At 35.1% G+C, this 24,110-nt stretch overlaps 3 protein-coding genes across 5 annotated transcripts; 2 read left to right on the top strand and 1 right to left on the bottom strand.

Annotated features, from left to right (window-relative positions):
• Positions 1-7,191: 7,191 nt before the first annotated feature.
• On the top strand, positions 7,192-14,571 carry LOC117793241. Its single transcript, XM_034633531.1, has 4 exons — positions 7,192-7,543; positions 9,172-9,356; positions 13,164-13,460; positions 13,765-14,571. Exons 2-4 carry the CDS (start codon positions 9,312-9,314, stop codon positions 14,536-14,538), a joined length of 1,116 nt encoding a protein of 371 aa, XP_034489422.1. The 5' UTR covers positions 7,192-7,543; positions 9,172-9,311; the 3' UTR covers positions 14,539-14,571.
• A 773-nt stretch (positions 14,572-15,344) lies between these two features.
• On the top strand, positions 15,345-16,522 carry LOC117783638 (serine/threonine-protein phosphatase Pgam5, mitochondrial). Of its 2 annotated transcripts, none has more exons than XM_034621154.1 (2): positions 15,345-15,975; positions 16,054-16,522. In XM_034621154.1, exons 1-2 carry the CDS (start codon positions 15,418-15,420, stop codon positions 16,360-16,362), a joined length of 867 nt encoding a protein of 288 aa, XP_034477045.1. In that variant the 5' UTR covers positions 15,345-15,417; the 3' UTR covers positions 16,363-16,522. The 2 variants fall into 2 exon arrangements, with proteins under 2 accessions (XP_034477045.1, XP_034477036.1); XM_034621145.1 differs by having other exon boundaries at positions 16,051-16,522.
• A 1,206-nt stretch (positions 16,523-17,728) lies between these two features.
• Positions 17,729-23,792, bottom strand: LOC117793948 (protein MMS22-like). Of its 2 annotated transcripts, XM_034634411.1 has the most exons (4): positions 23,627-23,792; positions 23,185-23,519; positions 21,759-22,360; positions 17,729-20,288 (listed from the first exon to the last, which is right to left on the bottom strand). In XM_034634411.1, the coding sequence occupies exons 2-4, from the start codon at positions 23,439-23,441 to the stop codon at positions 17,845-17,847; spliced, it is 3,303 nt and encodes a 1,100-aa protein (XP_034490302.1). In that variant the 5' UTR covers positions 23,442-23,519; positions 23,627-23,792; the 3' UTR covers positions 17,729-17,844. The 2 variants fall into 2 exon arrangements, with proteins under 2 accessions (XP_034490302.1, XP_034490301.1); XM_034634410.1 differs by having other exon boundaries at positions 23,185-23,792.
• Between the last annotated feature and the right edge of the window lie 318 nt (positions 23,793-24,110).

Here is a 24,110-nt window from a genome sequence, read left to right as displayed (position 1 = left end):
ACTAGGTATGTGTGTGTGTGTCCGTTGGAATTTCATTGGCATTTCCAATTTTGTACATTTTCATTTTTCATTTCGCATGCTCGTATTTTGATTACTTTTTCTTTTTGCCAGGCAGAGGGCATAGAGTTCAATGCGGCATGGAATTTTGAACTCAATTGATTATATTTGCCGTAGATCAGGCATGCAGCTGGCTAAAGCAGAGACAGACAGACTGAGAGAGGGAGAGAGAGATTGAGAGAGTTGTAGAAAGTGGCAGAAAGAGTACCATATTAATAATAATCCAGCTTATTCGGAATTTATCTACTTTGCACATGGCTGGAAATCAGAGGCCATCATGATCAAGACGTGTCCAATGGACGCACTCACAACACAACACAACAACCACAACCAATATGAGGAGTACCCACTGAATACATCATAATAATCGCAAGAAAAACAAGTAGGAAAGCATCAGTAGCCTACTCGACTGAAAAATACCCATTACACAATTTAAAATAAATTAATTCTATCTAATAATGCTAATTATAATCAGAGCAATCGAAAGAAAAACAAATAAGAACGCTAAGAGAAGCAATTTCAAGTTTAAAATAATTACTGCATACTTTTAGGGCTATGTCTTAGTTAAAACAGCCATAAATACCATTTACAAATATTCGATCTCTATGCAAATGAGTAGAATGTTAGATAATCACAAAAGCTAATGTCTACACTTAAAAAAACATCATTTATATTTAAAATTGTGGATGTAATAAAGTTTTAGCAAAGACCAGTGCACGCCGGTTCTAAGCCAAACCTCGTAGAACCGGTTCGGTACAGGTTTTAAGCAGCCAGAATCGGATAATGAACCGAACCCTTCAATGTATTTACTTTGCGAACCCGAACCTAAGCCGAACCGTTTCTAAAATAAAAGGTTCGGTTCGAAAAAAAAAATACTTACATAAATTTTATGGTTTTCCAATATTACCTAATTATTTGAGACTTCAAATTAAAATAAGTCATATTTTAATCTTCAAATAAATTTAAGACATCATCAAAATTTGATTTCTTTAAAAAAATTAAAATTTATTACTTCAAAATGTAGAGAAAAATGTATAACAATATAAATATTTTTTTGTATGAAATGGAACCAAGGTTCGAACCCAAACCTTGGTTTTAGGGGGCATGTAAACCAATTCGCGAACCGAACTGATGTGTTGTTCTATGGTTCGAACCGCCGAACCGAACCTTTCTAAAAAATTGTATCCTTGTGGAGTTTATAAAAGTCCGTCTGCCAAATTTGATGACTTTAGCTATTATATTCTCCAAGATCTGTGCGTTCATAGAAAATAAGAATGATAATAAACAAAAGACTAACAAAATCGAAAATTTAAAATTTTAGTTTAAAAATTAGATAAATAATAATCATTATGTTTAAATATATTTTTTTTTAATTATACATAAATATATGCATTTTTATTTCTAAAAGCACTCTCTTGAAAACTCTCTCTGTAACATGCACTGCAACAAACCTAATATACCCTATTGGTCAACGAGTAACGCGCATAAAATAAGAAAAACAAAATTTAATAATAATAATAACAATTTCGTTTTGGCGCAGCACATTTTGCGTCATTTGGCGCGAGTGCTTTCAACACTTTTCCACACACACAACACACACTCACATACATATATTAAATACACAGATCTAAGAATTGAACCACCAAAAAAAAAAAGAAATTTTACTACGCCATAATGCATAAAACTAATAATAATATTAATAATAATAAGTATAAAGCAGCACACGCTGCGTATGCGCAATTTAATGCATTGCGTATACGTCAACAAAAATATCAACAAAATATATATGACCATATATGGCAAGATGCTGCCGATTTGCGTTACCGACTGCTGTCAATCATGATTGAAGACGTCAATGATTGATGGCAATTGCAATTGCACTTCCTTATTGCATATTTCTTACATTTACAGCCAAGTCGTATGACTCATTTAAATTTTCCCCCTTATAACGCCCCCAGATATCCGTTTCTATTCCTCCCCCGTTCCTTGGTTGCATCCTCATTTCGCCCGTTTTTGACGTTTTCGTTTGCTATTTTGAAACAATTGTCTAGGCATGTGTCATACACTTGTACACTTGTACCTTATGCACATTTCTCTCTATATGATTTGGCGGCCCGGGCTGTGGAAACTCACGAGCATACAATATATTATAGCCTACACTACATATTTTTAGATAATAATTTTGAAAACTAAATACATTTATTGGCCAAAACATTGGATTCCAACAAGCAGATGAATAAGTGTATTTGAAAATGTGAAATTATTAACAATAAGTGTATGTACGCATTGTTTATTATGTTTTGTTGATTCTTCTTTGCGCATGCATTCGTAGTCGTTTTACGGGCTTCTTAAAAAACATTTAGTTGACTTAGTAGTTGATAATCTAATTTATAGAGCATTTATTTGACCAAGTAGTTGATAAATTAAGCTTTTCACTCTTTTCCCCTTTGCATCACATTCGTAAACGTTTTACAGGCTTTGCTAAGTAATTTAATTTAAAATTATTTTTTAAGTAACGGGTCTAATAAATGCTACTTATAGCTAAGTTAAGCTAAGCTAACTAATCTTTTCATTGTTTTTCTTTTTGTACCACATTCGTAACCTTTTTACAGGCTTCAGCTCAAATTCTATTATAAATATACGTATACTACTGCAAAAATATGCATTTATTTTGCGTAAATTGTTTTTGAGTATGTAAATAAAAAATACCTTTTTTTTAAATACTTTGTGCCATATTCTTAAACTTTTTCAAAAGCTTTCTCATTAGTTTAATCAATTTTTGATTAACAACACTTAAGATTGGCTCTTCTAAGGATTCAGACGAAACTTGAAATTTTCTATATGCAACATTCGTAAACGTTTTACAGGCTTTCTTTTAAGAAAACTTTTTACAAATAGAATTTTTATAGAAATTGATTATAAATGTAAATATTTATTTTTCTTCAAAATATTCTTTATACATTTTTTTAAATGATGAATTAAAATAATTAAAATTTTGTTAGAAATACATTATGAATGTACATGATTATATTTCTTTATAGTATGCTTTATAAAAATTACAAATGATGAATCATAGAAATAAAGACAATACTATTTTATTTAAATACTATAATAAAAATTAGATAGATAAAAGCAGATATAAGACAAATTGCACTTTCAGTTATGCTTGTAATTATATAATATGTATAATATGTATATTACTTGGCAGGATGTGAATAATTGAATAATCGAATAAACGAATAATTGAATGGCTGTTGGATGTTGGGGCACAAAGTAAGAATTCTGCTGTTACGCCTTTCAGCACCCGCAAAATGTATCAAATAAATTTATGCTTAACAAATTTAAAACAATACAAAAAAAATGAAATTGAAAAAAAAAGAAAATTTGTTAAATGTGCAAAATGCTTAATGCAAAATGCAACAGGAAATCGCTGAGGCGAACGCATTTTCATTCATGAGTTGATGTTATTTATGTGTGTGGGGGGATGCCAATTGCTGCCATATAATCACGCTATATAGTACCGATTTACATGTATTTATATATATATATATATATATATTTACCTGACTCGTAATGAGCAATTGCCCAACATCGCCATGCACTTGTGGCTGTCAGCCAAACAGAGCAACAATACAAAAAAAAAAAAGTTCGACATTTGTTTAATTAACAAAATAAACTCATTTACGAGTACTCAAAGTATTTATTTTCATATTTTTATTCAATTTGCAAATTTGACAAGCCAAGGCAGCTGGGCACGCGCAATAAACGCATCTCTTTCATATATATAATATATATCATATATAGTAGCACGATCCGAGCTGCGTTTCATTCTCAAATAGCTGCAGACATTCGCATTTTTGAATGGCATCCAACTTGTTTACGTCCACATACTTACGTATACATACTGTACTCCACTCCCAATTAGAGATGAGCGCGTGTTTAGCCATTGTTTTACACGACACGACACGATCAGCTTTGATTACTCTTATTAATGCACATTTATTTCAACAATTTTCAATATAATATTTCAATTTATCTCTTGATTTATACAATTCTGTTCCTGTACATAATTATTTTGCACTTATTCAAACAATTTATTCAATATTTATTCTACTTTTCGACTTTGTTTCTCAATTATATTCCTATATATAACTAATTTAAATTTATTTCATTAAGTTTTGATATATCTATTCTACGTTTCACTTCAGTTTCACAATTTTGTTCCTTTATATAATTACGATCACCTATGATTTGTCTTTATATAGCAAGTTTATTAAATAAAATAATTTTAAATATATTATTGCTTATATTTCTTTGTAGAATTTCGTTAAAATACTGATTATTTTCTAAAAAAAATACTCATAAGCACTTCGAATTAATACTTTTTGTGTTCAAAAATCAATATCTAAAAATTTAACTATTTAGACAGTATGACCAGAAAGGGTTAAAAAAATATGGATTATGCTATTGAATAGTTTTTAAATAAAATGGTTTAAAAAAAAAACAGATAATTAAAAAATAAGTTATGTTTTTACTATTTTTTTTAAATAAAACGTTTTAAAACACACAGTTTGAAAAAAAGTAGCTAGAAATAGCCAACAAAAACATTTGAAAAATATTCAAATTTGTATATAATATACTGCCCATAATATTATTGAGAATGTATATATTTTATTAAGTTTATTGAAATAATCTGGCCATCTGAAAAAGGTTTTCAAAACATTTTAGGAAAAACAATACTGAATTTTTAGTTTTTGAGATTTAAAAATAGCTAAGTTTAGGTTTTTTCCACAATAACAAATTTATAACCATTAAAACTGGTGAGCTCTTTAGTTGTTAGAATTTGAGTTAGAATCTAGCTATAAAATAGCTAAAATTGCAACACTTTTATGTACTGCATTTATATACGTATTGATCATCAATCAATTGAAGGGGCATCGGTATTGGGTCTGTTTGTGACACGCGTTCAACTCAAGCAGCTCAGCCAATAAGTTTCGATGCTGTCTATATAGACGTATGTGGCCCTGATCGCATCATATTGCACTGACGACGACGACGACGACGCCGACGACGATGAAGACGCCACAACGTAGACGGAGTCCGAGTCCGACAGAGTCCGATCACTTGCCCATTAAATGACACAATCTATTTTTGATTGTCTTTAGTGTCTTTAGCATGCGATGATCGTCAAAGAATCGGGGGCAGGTGTTTTTCGTAGCGCTCACTTCCGGTTTTTCCCAACTGCAAGCTGCAATGTCAGCCAAAGTATTTGAATTCGATTTGTTATTCACAGCAGCATACAAATGTTTGCTTAGCAACCGTTTCTCAGCACTTTTCACTTTTCGGGGTATTCCATCTTTGAACTCGAATCAACAATCGAAACAATCGAATACTTTCAGTTATGATGGACTTTGGTTGCTACCTTTAACCGATATTAACCGATTGAAATAGTTCATCTCAACTGTTAGGCTAACTGAAACGAAACTTTTTTATTATACCGAAACCAAAAAATCGAAAAACTTTAAGCCGTTAAAACCGATTCATTACCGAAATAACCGATTCATAACCGATTCGTAACCGATTCATATATACGTCGTTAAGTGTAATCCTGGTTTTAAACTTTTAAAATCGAGCTTAGTTAACAAATCTTTTTTTTGAATCGAAGAATATTTGTTTATATATTAACGATTTTTTTTTTACATTTTTACAGCAAATTTTTTTTGTAAGCGGTATATTAATCCTATTAAATAAATTTTTTTTAAATCAAACCATTTTTTAAATATTAAGTTTTTTTTAACATTTTTACAACAAATATTTTTTGTTTGTGAACCGAAATCCTACCTTTATTTTAAAACCGAATCATACAAAAAGTCGATAGCCGGTACAAAACCGATATATAAAGACTTAGCACAAATAGTAACCGAAAACCAAAATATAAACAAAGCCGTAACCCCAGCCGAAACCGGTATTCTTTTCGGCTTAATACCCTAATTATACTATACTCGTATTCTTTTAGCTTTTCTGATTGAATTGCGGTTATAACCGCAGCTCTAACCCCAACCTTAACCCCAAACGCAACAAAGCATGACGATGGTTCTTTCTCCTTTAAGAATGGTCTTTCATAATGCATTAAGCGAAACAAGTCATCAAAATTGCATTTTCTCTTTTTCAATTAAATATTGTAGCAGGTGTTTTCTTTTCATACTTTTCAATAAAAGCCTTTAAGTGGCTGTAAATATTATTGCTAGTAAAGTGCTCTTTATGAAATTGTCTTATGAGTAACCCCCACGTAAACCGCATTTCTTTCAGAAGAACCATAAATATAATGATATAATAATGATTCTAACGGATTTTGAGACAGTTGTTTATAAACATATTTAACAATTTAAACAAAGAAACTTTAATGTACACATATTCTTTGCTTTCAAAAAAGGTATTTTTAATTAGATCAATATTCAAAATAAATGTCACAATTGGTTGGGAAAAACATTGATTATGCCTTACCAACATAATAACATTTTATGCTTGATTGATGATATACATGAATCGGTTACTAATCGGTTATTTCAGTTTGAATAATTTCGGTTTGTTTGGTTCCGGTATACAAAAACATTTAACTTCGGTTATGGTTTTAGTTTTAGTTTCAGTTACTTACCAATTTCAATCGGTTAATACCGGTTAAAGGTTACGATTTTAAGCCCTGCTTTCTAAAAGCTATTATACTATAAATAACAAGCTATAAAATATTGAACTCTTTTTCAGAACTATGTCATCAATTATTTTCATTGTTAGTCTGTAAGATTATGATTTGCTTATGATTTAATCTAAGTAATTGATTAAAATCAAGTGCGTTATCATTGCAGGGAGCATTGTTTTTATTGAATTTATTTTTTGTTATTTTTGTAGTTGAGCGCCGCATTGCAAGAAAATTGTCTAAATTTAAAAGAAAATGTTGAGAGCAGCTGTGGAAACTTTTCGACTTGCTTTTTACATGCTGCCACCGTGAGAGTCGCAACGTGTGTCTTTTTGTGTGTGTCTCTCTCTTCATCTGGGTGTATGTGTGTGTGTATGTGTGTGTTTGTATTTGTACTCCCGGCGTGGCTATAAAAAGAAAGCGCACTCGCTTTCAGCGCTCACTTTTGGTCCCAGCAACCAAACGGCATACAACAAAATAACACACACTCGCAGAAAATACAAAAATATACAAAAAATCAAAACAAAAAGAATATATCTGAAATTCAACATTTTCGCTCGGCTGTTGTTAAGTTATTTCGTGTTTTTTTTTAACGTTTCAAACATAAAGAAAAGTGTTTTTTTGAAATACATATATAAATATATAAATACTTATACATATATCCAAGTCCAAGTGCATTTGCATTGAAGTGAGAATACATAGTGTAAGCCAAAGGAATTCCAATAAATCAACTGCACAAAAGGAAATTCCATAACGAACAAAATTCAACAACCAACAAAAAGCAGCCAAGAAGTGAGTGCAATTCAAATTAACCGCCTATTATTTTTTTTATGTTGTCGCCATCCTGTTCACGGTAGCCATTTTGTGTTGCCAACTGCCAGGCAGTTAAACGATAAGCCAGGCAAATCATTTATCGATAAACAGCAGCTTGACGAATATGTTTCTTTTTGCCGCTATCCTGTAAACAGCAGCCATTTTGTGTTGCCAATAATTTGACGAATATTTAAATATTCAAGCAGGGGACGGCAACGTCTGAACTGAATAATATCTAAAAATCTTTGTTCCATAATAGTGACTAGCTCCTTAAATAATAAACGTTAGCTGGTAGCACTAGGAATTGAAGTAAATAAATTAACTAAATTAAATTATAGAATATAAATTATAAAATCTAAATTTTACGCTGATTTTTATTAAAAAAAAAAAATGTAAAATAACGCCTATTATTCAATCAAAAAATATAATAAATTTAAATATTTATCTCAAAATAATAACATAACTATTATTTTCCATGTTTATTATAAATATCAAAAATAATAGTTATTTTAATAAAAATTATTTTTCAATCTGCCATGCCTGATTAAAACTTCATCTGTATATCCAGTGGTATATATATGAATGTATAATGAAGTATTGATAAAAATATAAGGAAAACTGTATTGAGAAAATGAAAATGGAAATTGAAATGCAAATGAAAATGAGCATAAAATTTCCCGTAATTTCCGTAGTGGGGAAATAAGAAGCAACAACAACAACGAGAACTGCAGCCATAGAAAATTCCGGTTCAATTCTAAAACTGAGGTCTGTGAGGTCTCTCAGCCATTGCGCATGCGTACCTGTTTCAAGTTAAGAGTTCAAGCCATCTGCTACGTGTCTACACTTATAAAAAAAAATGTTTAAAATCAAGATCAAGAAGACACATATTGTTTTTCAAAATATTTTAAATAAAACCAAGTTCTTATTATAAGAATAAATGTTCTTAAGTTCAAACTAATAAATAAAAAGTTATAAATATTTATTAATATATAGTTTTCTTATTGTTGTTATCATTTTGATATATTCACAATGATATTTTCCTAAGATTTTAAAATTTGTATTTTATATTAAGAACTGCGATTTTGTAGATTAATTACTTAGTATTTGTAATTTGAATAAAAATATTTAGACTAATAATATTTTAAGAATCAAATGCTTAAGATAAATGTTCTTGATTTTAGAAGATGGTAATTTTTTCAGTGTATGTACGTGTGAGTCTCTATGTCTCTATGTTTTTTCATGACTGCTACTTCTTTTTACCCCGAAGTAATTTGATTTTGTTTTGCTCATTTCTTTTGGGGCCGCGCTGTTTCTTCAGTTTTTCTTCTTTTTTTTTTGGGTCTGAGACACTCTGGGTCACAAAAGAAATGCTAAAAAAGAAGTAGTAAAAAAAAAAAATGATGTTGTGTAGCAATGCGAGGGCAAAACACAATGGGCGCTCAAACGAAACAAATTTTCATTGTTATTTGTTATTATTGTATGTTTGTGGTCTCTTGTGGCGTTTCTTTTCCGTTTAGTTGTTTATTGTGGCGGTTTTTTATACTTTACATCTTCTTTTTTTTTGTAACGTTTCGCAAAGTTTAATTGGCCTTTATATTTACATTTAGATTTTGCAGAGATTGAGAGAGAGTAAGAGAGAGAGCGAGAGAGACTGAAGTGTGAGAGAGAGACACGTGAAACAATTCCGGCGATCGCTTTTCTTCATAACTTTACCAAACTGCAAGAACCAGCAAATCCCCCAAACAATATGACCGATGTATCGCATGAATTGGGCGCCCTACGCTTTGTAGTGGTAAGTAATATAACCCCCCCTCTACGCACTAGGGTGCATCGATTTAAAAAAAAAAATAAAAATTTTAAATCTTAGCCCAAATTCAGAATCTACAATTCATTACAATCAAGTCTTATGTGTTTTCACCAAGAAAACATAGTTTTTAAATCAATTCTTAGTCCAACGTTCTTTTTGAGTTAAAAGTTTTAATTTTTTTGACCTTGCATGGACAAAAAATATGTTTTAAGGACATTTGATCCTTTAATTATTTAAAAATTATAGAGTCCTGTTTCTAACAAGATTTTTGGATACTAATCTTGTCAGAATCGGACTAAAAACACTAAAAATATGCAAATAATAATATGATAAAAATTTCAGGAATATAAACTTTTCAAATCAAAAAGTAGGGAGCAGAAATTAATTTTAGAACTATGATTACTTGGTGAAAATATCTTAGAATTGCCCATAAATTATGAATTTAGATAACCATTTTCCAATTATTTTTTGGGACCATACAAATCGATACACCCTACTCCTTAAACCCTGCCTTTCCCCGCAAATTTTCAATTCCCAATTAGCTGAGAACTAAAGTTGGCACTGTGAAACAAAGGCATTTGTGGAATGTCTCTTAAAAAAAAAAAGAAAAGAGAAATTTGTTCAGTTATTTTTATAATTCCCATGGGCATTATTATTATTATATTGCAAATATCTCGTGCGACAAATGCCTCAACATTATTAATGCGAGAAAACGAGCAAAAATAACAATAACAAGCGTGGAAAAATGTCACAGAAAATTTGATTTTTCATTTATATGAAAATTGTGTGACAATTTGTTGCTGTTTTCAGCCAAAAACTCAAAAAAGCAGCATGATTTAAAATCATTAAAATCAAATGGCATAAATTTTAACATACAGCATACAAAACCGAAACACAAACAACTGAAAAATTTCAATATTTTAAGGCATAACAAACTTTTAAATACACTAAGAAAAATGAACTTTAGTTTTTTGGCAATTTTTTTCGCTAATTAATATATTATAGTGTGATTTTTCGGAATCTATAGTTTTATTTCAAGCGGAAAACCGATAAAAAACTTTATGAGTTCTTCACACATTTTGTGACAATGTGTTAATGATCTCAGTGTATAGAATATTTAAAGCAGTTTTCAATTTTATTTGCTTGTGCTTTAATTTGTCGCCACATGAATTGCCAAAAGATCGCTATATACATACGTGTATGTATGTATATATGCATATGGTATATATACTATTTAAATATATAGACAATATTGTGCTTTGACTGACAAAAGAAACAAATTTTTCGTCGCACTGTGCAAAAGATCAAAACACGGAAAAATTCTTGGCAATGACCATCGTTTGAGTTGAAATAGCAATGTTATGTAGTCCTCTAGTATTTATGTATATATCTCTCAAGTTATATGTTTGTATGTATATATAAATGCTTATATGTAAATATATATATATATAAAAATAATGCGGCGACTTTTCTTGAGTGACAACGGCGTCGACAACGACAAATCGAAAAGCTTTAACTTTGCATATAAACAGAAAATAGCATTATTACAAAATTCAAGTTACATATTCTGAATTTTAACATGTGTTTGATTAAAATTGTTAAATTAAGACAATATAAGTAGAAAATGGCACCGACTTAACATTTAAAATATCAAAAAAGCATAAAGTAGATGATTTAACATTAAAGTAAAAATCTTGATAAATCCGGATCATCAAAATATTTGCTGAAAGCCAAATGAAAATCGAAAAACAGAATATTTTATGCATCATTTAAAAAAATTCCGAGATAACCAAACTTTTGAATAAAATCTGTCTATCCCGGAATACCGAATTTATATAAAAAAAAAAAAATGTATCGAGTATTTCATACGTGATTTCAAAAATTCGTAGATTACCTTAATACCTGAATACCGAACTTACAAAAAAAAAAATAGAGATTATTTAATTATTTCATACATGATTTAAGAAATTCTAAAATTATCGAACTTTTGGATAGATTTAATAGCTAAATCCGAAGCTTTTTGTTGTCTACACAAAGTTTAAAAGATACAAGTATCTGTCAAAAGCAGTTGTAGCAACTACAACATCTTAAGTTTTATTATAATGCATTTTTATTTATCGAACAGTTTCATTCAAGCCGGTTCGGTTCATTGGCATGTCATAAAATACTGTTGTTTTAGTGCATTTAGTTGATAATAATCATGAATTTCATTTGATATACTCTGACAAAAAATGAGTGTTGTCTACATATATAAAACCGTTTGACCTGACTCACTGATCATTGCACAGCCTAAAACCATAAGACCTAGGAGCCTGAAATTTTCACACGACATAGCTAAGATAATTTTATCGTGCAAATTATACATATGTTCATTATCAGCATCAAAAGTCAAGTAGATACTCAAATTAGTATTATTTTAAATTTTGAATTTCAAGAAACTAATTGCTAAAGCAACTTTAACGAAATAGATTTAAAAAATAATACCATGCTCACAATCTATTAAGAAAATTACATCATAATATAATAATTGGCTGCATGGGGTATCTCTTAGTCGGACATTCCCGACTAGAGCCTGCAGCTGTATTAATAAAAATATGTTTCCCAACACAAAACCATGTGAAAATTGCAAAATTTTCATTTCAATTGACAATTTATGCAGCGACTTTCACCTGTGTGAATTTACTGCACTGTCAGTCATATAGTTAGTATCTATTTATGTGTATATTATACTATATATATTGCATATGTTTATAGGGTATATAACTGTCAGTGTTATTGCCAAATGGTTATAAAATTTTTCATTCATCGCCTGGCGCTGCGCATTTATTTATTTATATTTAAAAAAAATATTGAATATACGAATATGAATGAAAAATAGATGAAACAAATGAGCTGGCAACCAAATTGATTGACGAAATTTTGGGGATATTGATCAAAAAGACAACAGCGCCATTGACAACGTCATTGCCTGTTTATTTTCTTTTTTTTTTTTTTTTTTTTTTTATTTATGTCTTTATTTTCCATATTTTTTGCCAGCCGAAATTCGCAAGGGGCGTCATACAAAATGTCGTCTAAATAAAGCCAAAGCAGACATAAAACATATTTGAATATATGTATGTTTATGTAAATAGGGTATAGTTAAAGCATATGTGGTAAGATTACCGTTAGAGCTCTACCTTCACATTTCTTAACAATATAATACGCATAATATATTGCTACTTCGTTAAAAAAATGTTTTCTTTTTAATACAAATAAAAAATGAAATAACAAACAAAATATATTTGCAAAAATTGACCGTGAAGGTCGTTGTTGATGTTTTTATTTTTTTTATGAAATTTTATTTCTTTTGTGTGTGCTTTAGCTGGCTTGAGGAAGTGTAGTACATTTTATTTCTTCGTCAAAAATTTTGTTTTTATTTATGGCCTGACATTTGCGCATTCCTTTCCTCCCATTTGCCCGTGCAATTTATAGTATGGTATATAGATACATACATATGTAGATTTCTAAAACATCTTGCACTTATTAAATGAAAAATTAAAGAACATGTAAATCTGCTGTTATTTAATTACAGCCAATTAATTAAAACATTTGCCACGTGTGCCAATTTGAAAATGCATTTTTAAATTCACCGCGAATAGCAAATAAACAGTTGGCAACGCAATGCAGAGTCCGAAATAAACGAAAGTTAACCAAACAGTTGGCAACGCATTACTTTGCATTACTTTGGCTTCCCTTTGTCCCCTTGGCATGTATTTAAATTAAAAGCTCGTTTTTTTAATTTGATCATTTCAGGATTCGCCGCTATCATCGAAGGTGGCCATGTTCAACAATCAGGCGACACAGCACAAGCAGTCGCAGTTATTAAATCCCTTTTCGCACGATGGACGCGCTCCATCGCCAAAGCCAACTTTCTCCAAAGATCAATATGGCAAGCCACTGGCCGGCAGTCTGACAGAGGCGCGGGGTCAAAAGGCCAACATGCATGTGATGAAGGAAATGCTGGAGCTGTGCCAGATCATCGACTCCGAGGGCTACAAGGTCAAGGATGAGCCAACCATGCGAGTCATACCATTTGGCGAGTTGTTCAATGTAAGTCGATCACTTTTATTGTTTACTTACATCAACAGGGCTACCACTTCATTTAAATATTTCGTACCAAATTTAAGGAACATTTTTAGCGTTTTCGAACTTAACTAAGTTTATTGATATGTACTAAATAAATTTTTGATTTTATCTTAACTGAAATAGTAAATTAAAAATATTTTTCATATTTTATATAAATACAAAAGCACTAGTTTTGGTACAAATGTACCAAATCAAAATGTGGCAACTCTTACAAAACTGTTTTGTTTACATTTTTAACGCTTGAATTTCACTATGTTTTTCCGTTTAGATCTACAATTATATATCGGATAAGGTTGTCGGCATCCTGTTGCGTGCACGCAAGCACAAGCTGCTGGATTTCGAGGGTGAGATGCTGTACCAGCGACGGGACGATGATGTACCCATCTTTCTGCTGCGTCCCATTAAGGATATACGCCATGAACTGAACGATAAAATTGAGGAAATCAAACGTGGCGCAAGTCCAGCACCACAGTCGACCTCAGTGATGCTGGACAAGGCGGCGCACGAGCAGAAGCTAAAGGTTCATGCCCAGCGTCAGTCCAAATCACGCACACCATCGCCGGCGGTTAAAACCAATTCCAAATCACCATCACCAGCAGTGGAAATTGCTGCTGAGAAGCCAGTGGAAGCAGCAGTAACTGTGACAGCTACAACGGAACCGGCTGCAGCAGTAACTGTGACAGCTACACCGGAACCGGTTACAGCAGTCACTGAAGCAACCAAAGTGCCAGAGTTGCCAACAGTTGAAATAACTCCTGTACCAGCAGCTACAACAGAGCAAGTGCAGCCTGCACTTGAATCCCAGCCGGAATGTACCTATAATGGTATAGCTGATATTGCTGCTGAAGTTGCTGTTACTGCCGTTGCACCCGAAGACAATGTATCTATTGTCCAAGTGCAATCCACAGATGAAGTTCCCACAATTGTCATTGAAGCCTCCGCAACATTTGTGCGCCAGGTCAGCGTGGAGAAGCTGCAGACGGAGAAAGAGACGGAGGAGACGAAGAAAGAGACGGAAACAGCTGCTGCCGAAAGTGCTTAATGTTAAAGAATCTTGAGAAAAGTTTTTCAAAAACTCGCAACTACTAAAGCGGCAGCTTTAAATTGCAGTAATATATAGTTTAAAGCATAGTTTAACTTATAATTAGTGTTAACAGCACTGAAGACAGAGAGCAACAACTATTTATAATTGAAATAATGAACGTAAACAATACACATATAAAGTAAAATTGTAAATGTAATACATATATAGACACAGTATTATATAAAACTCATACTTATTAATGCATGGTTATTATATAATATCTTGTAGTAGTTTAATACAAAAAATATATAAATAAAAACAAAAATCAAATTTTAATGTTCTTATTTGGCGCACAACAGCGCAGGCGCTGCCACTGTGCTGCAGCTTATTCGCAAGCAAAGTTGCCACTTTGACCTGCTATTGCTAATGTCAATTTTTGACCAATCAAAAATACTAATATAAAGAATCGGTAGAAACATGAAAAATTCAAAAATAGGGCTAAGCAGAAAAGCACCAAAAAAGCAAAGAAACCTGTATGATTTTAGTGTTTTCCTTTACATTAAAAAAGTGGCTGCCATAAGCCAATCTGTTAGCACCAAGACGACCGATCAGCTGTTGTGTACCGCCTATTGTTAACTCATATCATAACTCATAAAATAGTATACTTCACAGTATATATTGATTCTCACCTTTTTCCGTTATACCAATTTGATTTAAATCTGGCGCGCTTTACGCGGCTTAACGGTCGACTTCTGGCAACGCGTTATTCACAAGTGGTCGCCATTTGTCAATCTGGTAGCACCAAGACGCCCAATCAGCTGTTATGTGCCGCCTTTTGTATTTGTTCACACCGCAAAGGAGATTTGATTGAATTAAGCAGATAACTTATACTATAAAATGCGCAAATTTACAGCATTTGCGTGCGGCACAGGTGCCGGCTTGACAGCCTACTATTTCCAGAAGCTGCGCGATCCACAGTTTGCCGTGCACAACTCCTGGACGAACAGTGAGACGCCGGTGCGGGAATGCGCACAGTGGGACAGCAACTGGGACTTTCGTAATCCAAAGAGTCTGGTAAAGCCACAGAAGAACGACCTGCCGCAGGAACAGAATCGCTATAATAGCGAACTGGAGAAATCGTCGCCGAAATATGCACGGCACATCATACTCATCCGACATGGCGAATACTTGGACATGGGCAGCAGCGATGAGACGCATCATCTCACGGATCGGGGTCGCCTGCAGGCCAAGTATACTGGAAAGCGATTGCATGAGCTGGGCATCAAGTGGGACAAGGTGATTGCCTCGAATATGGTGCGTGCCCAGGAGACCGCTGACATTATCCTCAATGAGATTACCTACGACCGGGCCAAGGTGAAGAGCTGTTCCTTTCTGCGCGAAGGTGCACCGATACCACCACAGCCACCAGTTGGTCACTGGAAGCCCGAAGCCTCGGTGAGTAGTCCGTCTCTTAATTATTAATCTATTTATAATGATACATAATACATTTCCTTTCGGTGTACACTGCAGCAGTTTTATCGTGATGGTGCCCGGATTGAGGCTGCCTTCCGTCGCTACTTCCATCGTGCCTATCCGGATCAGGAGAAGGAGAGCTATACGCTCATTGTCGGACATGGCAATGTTATACGCTACTTTGTCTGCCGTGCCTTACAGTTTCCGGCCGAGGCTTGGCTGCGCATCAACATCAATCATGCCTCTATCACGTGGTTGACCATCAGTCCATCCGGCAATGTGTCCATCAAGTATCTCGGCGACACCGGCTTCATGCCAGCCAAACATTTAACCAATCGCATACCACGTGATGCCAAGAACGTTGTCTAGTTCTAATCTCAACACTCTTTATATTTATACATACACTCTTTTTTATTTTGTCAATTTCTTCAGAAGATTAAGCAAAAGTCTAACAAAGTTGTCCTCCTTAAAGTCTAGTATTTTTCTAACTCAAACATTGTACGAAAATAAATGCAAATGCAACTCAAAATGTTAAAATTATTTATTTATAGCTGGAAGAAATCGTTATCTGAGAGTTGGATGCATCCCATTGACTTGGACTCCCCTGAAACTCGTAGAATCGGCTAAAGCTTTGAATAGGTTTAAACTCGCATTTTGGTGATTTAAAATATTTGATCGAAATTAATAAAATTTAATGGAGATTGAATTCAGAGGTCAAACCATTATCAAAATGACATTCCGTTTGAAAATCGTTTGAGTTTTGACAAAGTTATAAAAGTGTAAAGTTGGTCCGACTTTGGATCTAACAACTTTACAAGTCAAAATTTTTGTTAAATTTTGATTAATTTTTTACAAGGAAATGAAAGTTATCAGAATCAAGTTTAAAGTGTTGTTTTATACTAATTATGATATAAAAAGTGGATTAAAAGTGAAAATATGAGATTTAAAATTTTAAATTTTCAAAATTTCAAAGGGGGGACCCTTTGATTCGAATCCAAGATTTGGAGGGAAATAATTTTTTTTACAAAACTAATAAAATTTGAATGCAGAATGAATTTAGAGGCCAAGTTATGATCAAAATGACATTCCGTTTGAAAATCGGTTGAGTTTTGACAAAGTTATGAAAGTGTGAAGTTGGTCCGACTTTGGATCTAACAACTTAACATGTCAAAATTTTTGTTAAATTTTGAGTGATTTTTTACAAGAAAATGAAAGTTATCAGAATCAAGTTTAAAGTGTTGTTTTATACCAATTTTGATATTAGGAGTTGATTAAAAGTATAAACTTGAGATTTAAAATTTTCAATTTCCGAAATTTCAAAGGGGGGACCCTTAGCAGTGAAAATCGAAGCCAAGATCTTAAGGGATATATTTTTAATTATCAAAACTAAATAAATTTGAATGCAGGATAAATTTAGATGATAAACTATTATGAAAATATTATTCCGTTTGAAAATCAGTTTAGTTTCGGCAAGTTATGACAAAGTTTGATAGTAAATAAATAAAACTTGAAAATACTTATCTCAGATTTGAATTGTTATTAATATTATTTTAGCTCTTATTATTTTTAATTTAATATACTAAATAGTATGAAGAATATGTTTTTGTTTATTTTTCAGTTATAAGTTGAAAAAATAACAATTTGGTTGATTTGAATAAAAAAAAATTAAAATAATAGTTAAATTATGATTTTTAAATTAAAATGAAAATTTCAAAATTATTACACAATAAGAGAGTTATTTTTAAAATTATTTTTATACAAGTTTCACTTTTATTATACAAAAAAAAATAATTCTTACGTTTCTAGAATTAAACTAAAGCTTAGATAATTGTACAAAGTGAAATGCGGGAATTAGCTGGTGTGTAGCACCTGCTGCAGTCGCTGCAGACACTTGCGGATGCCCTGATCCTCGCCAGCGCCACGTTTGAGCTCCACACTCAGCGCCTGTTCACGCACAAAGCCAAAGAGCGGCTGGACAAGATGAGGCGCCTGCTCCGCCAGCTTGATGAGCATCTGGAAGTAGAAGTAGGTGCAGTGCGCCAAATGCTTCTCCGCCAGATTACGTATATCGCGGGCACACAGCTCCTGAGCAGCTGAGCAGCTCTGGAAGAGTGGCTGCTGCACCAGCAGACGATAGAGTTGCAGCACCTGTAGACGACTTGGTTCCAGTTCACCGGCAAACATCACATGCTCCAGCAGCGGTATGTGTATGGCCCGCAGCAGTGTTAAGAGTTGCTGCTCCGGACTTGGCAGCTGCTCCGTTTGCTCCTGCAGATTGCTCACCAATTGCTGCAGCATGCTGAGCACCAGACCAACATGTGCTCCCGCCTGACTGCGCTGCACGCCCAGAAATTGACTGGCCAGCAGTTGCAGCACAAATTCGGAGAGTTCTCCTGCCGCATCCGCTTGCAGCAATTGGGCAAATGGACGTGCCACCAGTTTAACATTGCCAGAGTAACCAAAGTGCGGTGTCCAGTGCAGAATAAGCTGCTCCAGCGTGCGTTGTAGATAGGCATCTGTGCGATAAGGCAAACGACCTATGCCTTGTAGTAGAACCGGAAAGATCTTGTGCACTAGTTGTGGCAGTCGTGTCTCCGGCGGAGTGCCTGTTTGTAGCTGCTGGGTGAGCAGAAAACGTGACATGGTTAGATGCAGAAAGCAGCTGGGCTTGGAGCGCACATACGACAGTGTGGCACAATTATAAATGACAATGGCCATAAAGTTATAGAAGCGTGCAGTCAGCTCCGGACGTGCTAGACTTCCTGTTGGCAGCCAGCGCTCAAAATGCGCCACATAGGCGTGCAATTTGTGGCTGAGCTGCATGCGCCGCTGAGCCACTGCATCCGGCTGCTGGGCCAGACGTCCCAAGGCGCCAAAGAAGGCGCACAAGGGTTCCCTGCCCTCCAAGGCAGCCTCATTTAGAGCCAGTAAACGAAACTCCTCCAGCTGCAGCAGATAGGGCTTTAGAGCCAGCACCGCTTCATGTTGTGGCGTCAATAGCACCAGGGATTTCAGCCAGACTTGTATGAGCAGCACACTTGCCGGCTGTTGCGTCACTGGACTCAGCTGGAGCACCTGCAGCAGCAACTGAGCACTGGCTGCTGTATTGGCCGGCTCCGCTGATTGCAGAAAGATCTCCAGCAGCTTTTTATCCTTGTCGAGTAGACAGAATTGAGCTGCCAGCTTGGGCAGCCAGCTGCTAAAGCCGGTGACATACTGCAGACGCAGCTGGGGCAGCACATGCTGCTGCAGTGACTCCCAGAGCGACAGATTAAAGCCGCCAGCTGCACTCAAACGCTGACAGAGCAAGTGCAAAGCCTGCCAGACACGCTCCTGTGCCGCCTGTCCACTGTGCTCCAGGTAGTGCGTCAGCCAGGGAGCCAACAGCAGCTGCTCTCCGCGTGAAAAGTCATCAGCCAGCTCAAATATGGACTCCAGACTGCTCACATAAATGCCAGCCACATCTATATCATAGCGCACCTGAGCCAGTTGGTTCAACAGCTTGCCCACATAATCCTCCAGTGATAGACGCCGCTCTGCATGCAGTAATAACAAAGCCATGTGACCCTTGGCCACCAGCAGACGGCGTGCTGGTTGCAGCTTCTCCAGCGCCAAGGACAACAGCATTTCACGCAATTTCGGCGCCAACTCCACAAATTCCTGGCACGACAACAGCAGGCAAAGGAACAGCTCAATGACATGATGTATGCCAGCTTCATTCAAGGCCAACAATTTGGCAGCACTAAACTTGCTAAAGATGCGTCCCAGCAGCTTCTGGCATTGATGACCGCGTCCCAATCCCGGCAAGAGTTGTAGAGTCTTGCCCAACAAAAGAGCATACAGCGTAAAGCTGCTCAGATTCAAATCCTCCAGCTGTGCACGTGATAACAAGCTGCGATAGCGTTCCAAATAAGCTGAACCTGAAGCACACGTCAGTGGCAACTGTTCTAATTGATTTAATTGACTGCTGGACACATTAAACTGACAGTTGAGCGAACGATGTAGACACTCCCACAGCTGGCAGAGCACATCCGTGTCGGGTTGACCCCATTGCAGCTGCAGCGGTGCCAGTAGACAGAGATAGACGCGACGCTGCTGCTCATCCGGTTGGCAGGCCAAGAACTGCTTTAACAGCCCACCAGTCTGCAGAATCTCGGCAGGAATAGCAGCGACAGCTGGCAATGCCTTCGATTGCTGCTCTCCATTCCGATTGTAGGCAGCTAGACGTGCCAGACTCAGACGCAGCCAGGCATAGAACTCATGGTAGGCCAAACTGGAGCTGTTGTTGCCCTCCACTGCAAGAGAGGAGAAAACATTACTGAATTGTCTGCAGTTAAATCAGCACATCACATCATATTCAATTATTACTTTGAAAATTCCAAGAACAAAAATAAAAAAACTAAGAAAACTAAATAGGAATATTAAAGAAAGTAAGAACAAGTCGAGCGCGCTCGACAGTAGGATACCCTGTGCCCAGGTTTTCTGTACTGAGGTTGATTTTTGACCAATTGTTACAATGGCAGCTATATGATATAGGCAACCTAATTAAATCAAATTTGGTTAGAATGTACAAAACCAACTTAAATGCATATTTTAACAGTTTGGTTAAGATATCTCAAAAAACAAAAAACTTTTTCATACTAAAAGTTGATTTTCGACCGATCGGTCCCATGACAGCTATATGATATAGTGGTCCTATTTTAACCAAATCTGCTCAGGATGTGTAACACCAACTTAAATGCATATTCTTACAGTTTGGTTAAGATATCTCAAAAAACAAAAAACATTTTTCATACTAAAACTTGATTTTCGACTGAGCGTCTCCATGGTAGCTATATGATATAGTAGGCCGATTTGAACCAAATTTGGTCAGGATGTATATTACCCTCACAAATGTATATTGTGTCAGCTTGGTTGAAATATCTCAAAAAACCAAGAAGTTTTTCATACTAAGAGTTCATTTTCGATCTATCGTTCCTATGGCAGCTATATGATATAGAGGTCCGGTCAAAAAATAAAAACTAACTTGATCTGCGTACGGTATTCAGGAACCTACATTCCAAATTCAAAGTCTCTAGCTCTTATGGTCTTTGAAATTGACACGTTCAAGCAGACGGACAGACGGACAGACAGACGGATGTGGCTCAATCGACTCGACTGTTGATTCTGATCAAGAATATATACTTTGGGGGGTTTGCCACGCCCCCTTCTGCCTGTTACATACATTCTGCCGAACACATTATACCCTTTTTTTCCCCCTTTTTTAATGGGTTCAAGGTATAAAACGATAGTTCATTAATATAGGCAAATAGTAAATTGAAGATTTGGTTTTTGGTAATGCTACATGTTAATTTCTAAATCGAGTTTCCTAATTACAATATTTCTAATATTTATTGTCTAACTACAAGTTGTCGAGGTTTGTGTGCCTAATTTTTCTTTTTAAATTATTATATTATTTTTAAAATTTCTTATAGAGAAGTCTTAAAATAATAAATATAATAAAAGGGAAACCTACGCTGCTAATAATAATATTTCTAACATATCTACAAGTTTTCTAGCTTTCTAAAAATTATTATTGTATTTTTTAAAACTCCTATAGAGAAGTGATAAATTGATAAATATAATAAAAGGGAAACCTACGCTGCTAATTACAATATTTCTAATATAATTACAAGTTTTCTAGCTTTCTAGAAATGATTATAGTATTTTTTTAAATTCCTATGGAGAAGTGATTAATTGATAAATATAATAAAAGGGAAACCTACGCTGCAGTTGCGCCTTGTGACGCTGCATGGCTCTGTGAAAGCGTGTCCAGAAATCGGACTCACTGCCCGTCTCCTGGTAGAGGATCAGCCAGATCTCTTTGATGCAGCGACACATGAATGCCGAAGTGTGCAACAACTCGGCGCTGTGTTTACTGCGATAATGATGACTGCCACAGTTGACCAGATCATCCAGCATGCGTTCCAGCTGCAGCAGATAACTTGACTGCAACTCTGTGGCATTCACATCCTTATCCACTTGGAACTTGCGTTGCACACACAAATCCAAGAGACGCCACTCGAGTGCACCATGATAGAGATGATAAGCTGCTGCCTGGCATTCATTACCCTTGCTGTGCTCTGCAAAATACAGAACTCGCCACGCATCCGCATCCAAACAGCTGTTGAGCAGTTCCCGCAGCTGCAGCACGGCCGCAGCGATGAGTTGCCACTGATTGCCGGAGTCCTCCTGCTGCAGCAGCAAGTGATAGAAATGTGTCACCTGCTGGCGTGTCATGTACCAGCAACTGGCAGCATTCAGCGATGACTTCGACTGCAGCTGTTGTTGTCCAGCCACTGCGGCACACAGCTTCTGGATATTCTTGCTGAAAACGAAGCACATCAGAAATATTAATAAAAAGTATTTAATATTCAATAAAATACTTGTCTAATTAAAGTAAAACTTAAGCGGCATGTGTAAGGCAATGCCAAAATATAAATAACAAAGAAATAACTAAGTTTTACATGAAAAAATTAATTTTAGAACGATCGTTCCTATGGCAGCTATATGATATAGTGCACATATTTGAACCAAATTTTGACAGAATGTATATGACATCATATTTTGCATATTCTGTCAAATTGGTTGAAATATCTTAAGAAATGACAAATTTTATCATGCTGTTTGATGATTTTTGAACGATCGTTCCTATGGCAGCCATATGATATAGTTGACCGATTTAAACCAAATTTGGTCAGAATGTTTAAGACAACATAATTTGCGTATTCTGTCAGATTGGTTGAAATATCTTAAGATATAACAAACTTTTTCATACAAATTGTTAATTTTAGAACGATTGTTCCAATGGCAGATATTACGGACCGATTCGATCCAAACTTGGCCAGCATATGTAGGACCAACTTAAGTGCAAATTTTGTGAGATTGATTGAAGTATCTACAAAATCAACAAAGTTTTTCGAGCTACAGCTTGATTTTGACACATTGTTCCCAAGGCAGCTATGTGATATAGTAATCCGTTCTGATCAGTTGCGACATATATGCTGTCGTCTGCACAGATACCGATCTATGCCAAATATCATCAAGATAGCTTCAAAGCTGAGGGTCATGGCTCTATTCTTAGATATACCTAAATTTCTGGACAAGATTATATTAAACTTCTGTGACATTATTATTAGGGGAACTACTCACCAGGCCTCGCCATGCAGATAACGCATAACGGCACCGACACTCAGTTGACCCGGCTCAAAGTCAAAGCCCAGTTTGTCCAGTTTACACCGTGGCACCGTGGAATTCAAACCGTAATTATTGCGCACAAATCCATTGCTGGGAAAATCATTGTGCGTCTTAATTGTATCGCGACCAGTGCAATTGAACTCCGGCAGCAAGTCGAGAGCATCATCATCATCATCATCTTCATTATGATCTTCATCATCATCTTGCAGCATTTGTTGCACTTGCAGCTCCGGTTGCGCCTTTTGTGTTGCCTCCAAAAAGGCAGATAGTATATCCTCATCGTCATCCGACTGGAATAGATCATAGTCCATTGTAAGCCCAAGAACTCAGATCAACACGGCACATAAACAACTAATAATAATAAAATTAATAAATCATAACAAATTTGTTGTTTCACATTACGCTGCCATATTTTGGCGCCAAAACTGCTGACTCCACATATTCACAACAGTGTCAAGTCATTCAATTATTGTATAACATTCATGTCGCCTAATGGTATGTTGTTAATTTATGTAATATTTTGATTTAAATTGCATTAGTTATGCATATTTTATATTGTTTTGAAATTAATGAAAACACTTGCATGGGCACTCTGCTTCTTTTTCGATAAACAAGAAGAATTGTATCGAATCGTTCGTTATAAGTTCAAATGAACGAGTCACTAAAGTGAACATACGAATTATAAGGGGTATTCTGCAGGGTGGCAGCCTTTTAGCCGGGTGGCAATCTTCCTCACCATTGCTGGCAAGTTTTTGGGGGAACAATAACTATTACTAGCTGGAAAGCATCTAAACTGATTATTGTGGGCACTTTTCCACAGATTTACCAAAAATATGAATAGCAAATCTTAGCTGAATATATATTTAAAATAGCCAGATTTT

The sequence above is a fragment of the Drosophila innubila genome, chromosome X (genome assembly GCF_004354385.1).
Source record: "Drosophila innubila isolate TH190305 chromosome X, UK_Dinn_1.0, whole genome shotgun sequence".
NCBI lineage: Eukaryota > Metazoa > Arthropoda > Insecta > Diptera > Drosophilidae > Drosophila > Drosophila innubila.
This window is presented reverse-complemented; position numbering and strand designations above follow the sequence as displayed.

Excerpts from the sequence above, each read along its gene's own strand:
- LOC117793948 (XM_034634410.1), bottom strand. The coding sequence starts at position 23,540 with ATGGACTATGATCTATTCCAGTCGGATGACGATGAGGATATACTATCT. Across the intron at positions 22,361-23,184 it reads TATCTGCATGGCGAGGCCTG|CAAGAATATCCAGAAGCTGT; the intron begins GTGAGTAGTTCC and ends CTTCGTTTTCAG. Across the intron at positions 20,289-21,758 it reads TCACAAGGCGCAACTGCAGC|TGGAGGGCAACAACAGCTCC; the intron begins GTAGGTTTCCCT and ends CCTCTCTTGCAG.
- LOC117783638 (XM_034621145.1), top strand. The coding sequence starts at position 15,418 with ATGCGCAAATTTACAGCATTTGCGTGCGGCACAGGTGCCGGCTTGACA. Across the intron at positions 15,976-16,050 it reads ACTGGAAGCCCGAAGCCTCG|CAGTTTTATCGTGATGGTGC; the intron begins GTGAGTAGTCCG and ends TGTACACTGCAG.
- LOC117793241 (XM_034633531.1), top strand. The coding sequence starts at position 9,312 with ATGACCGATGTATCGCATGAATTGGGCGCCCTACGCTTTGTAGTG. Across the intron at positions 9,357-13,163 it reads GCGCCCTACGCTTTGTAGTG|GATTCGCCGCTATCATCGAA; the intron begins GTAAGTAATATA and ends TGATCATTTCAG. Across the intron at positions 13,461-13,764 it reads CATTTGGCGAGTTGTTCAAT|ATCTACAATTATATATCGGA; the intron begins GTAAGTCGATCA and ends TTTTCCGTTTAG.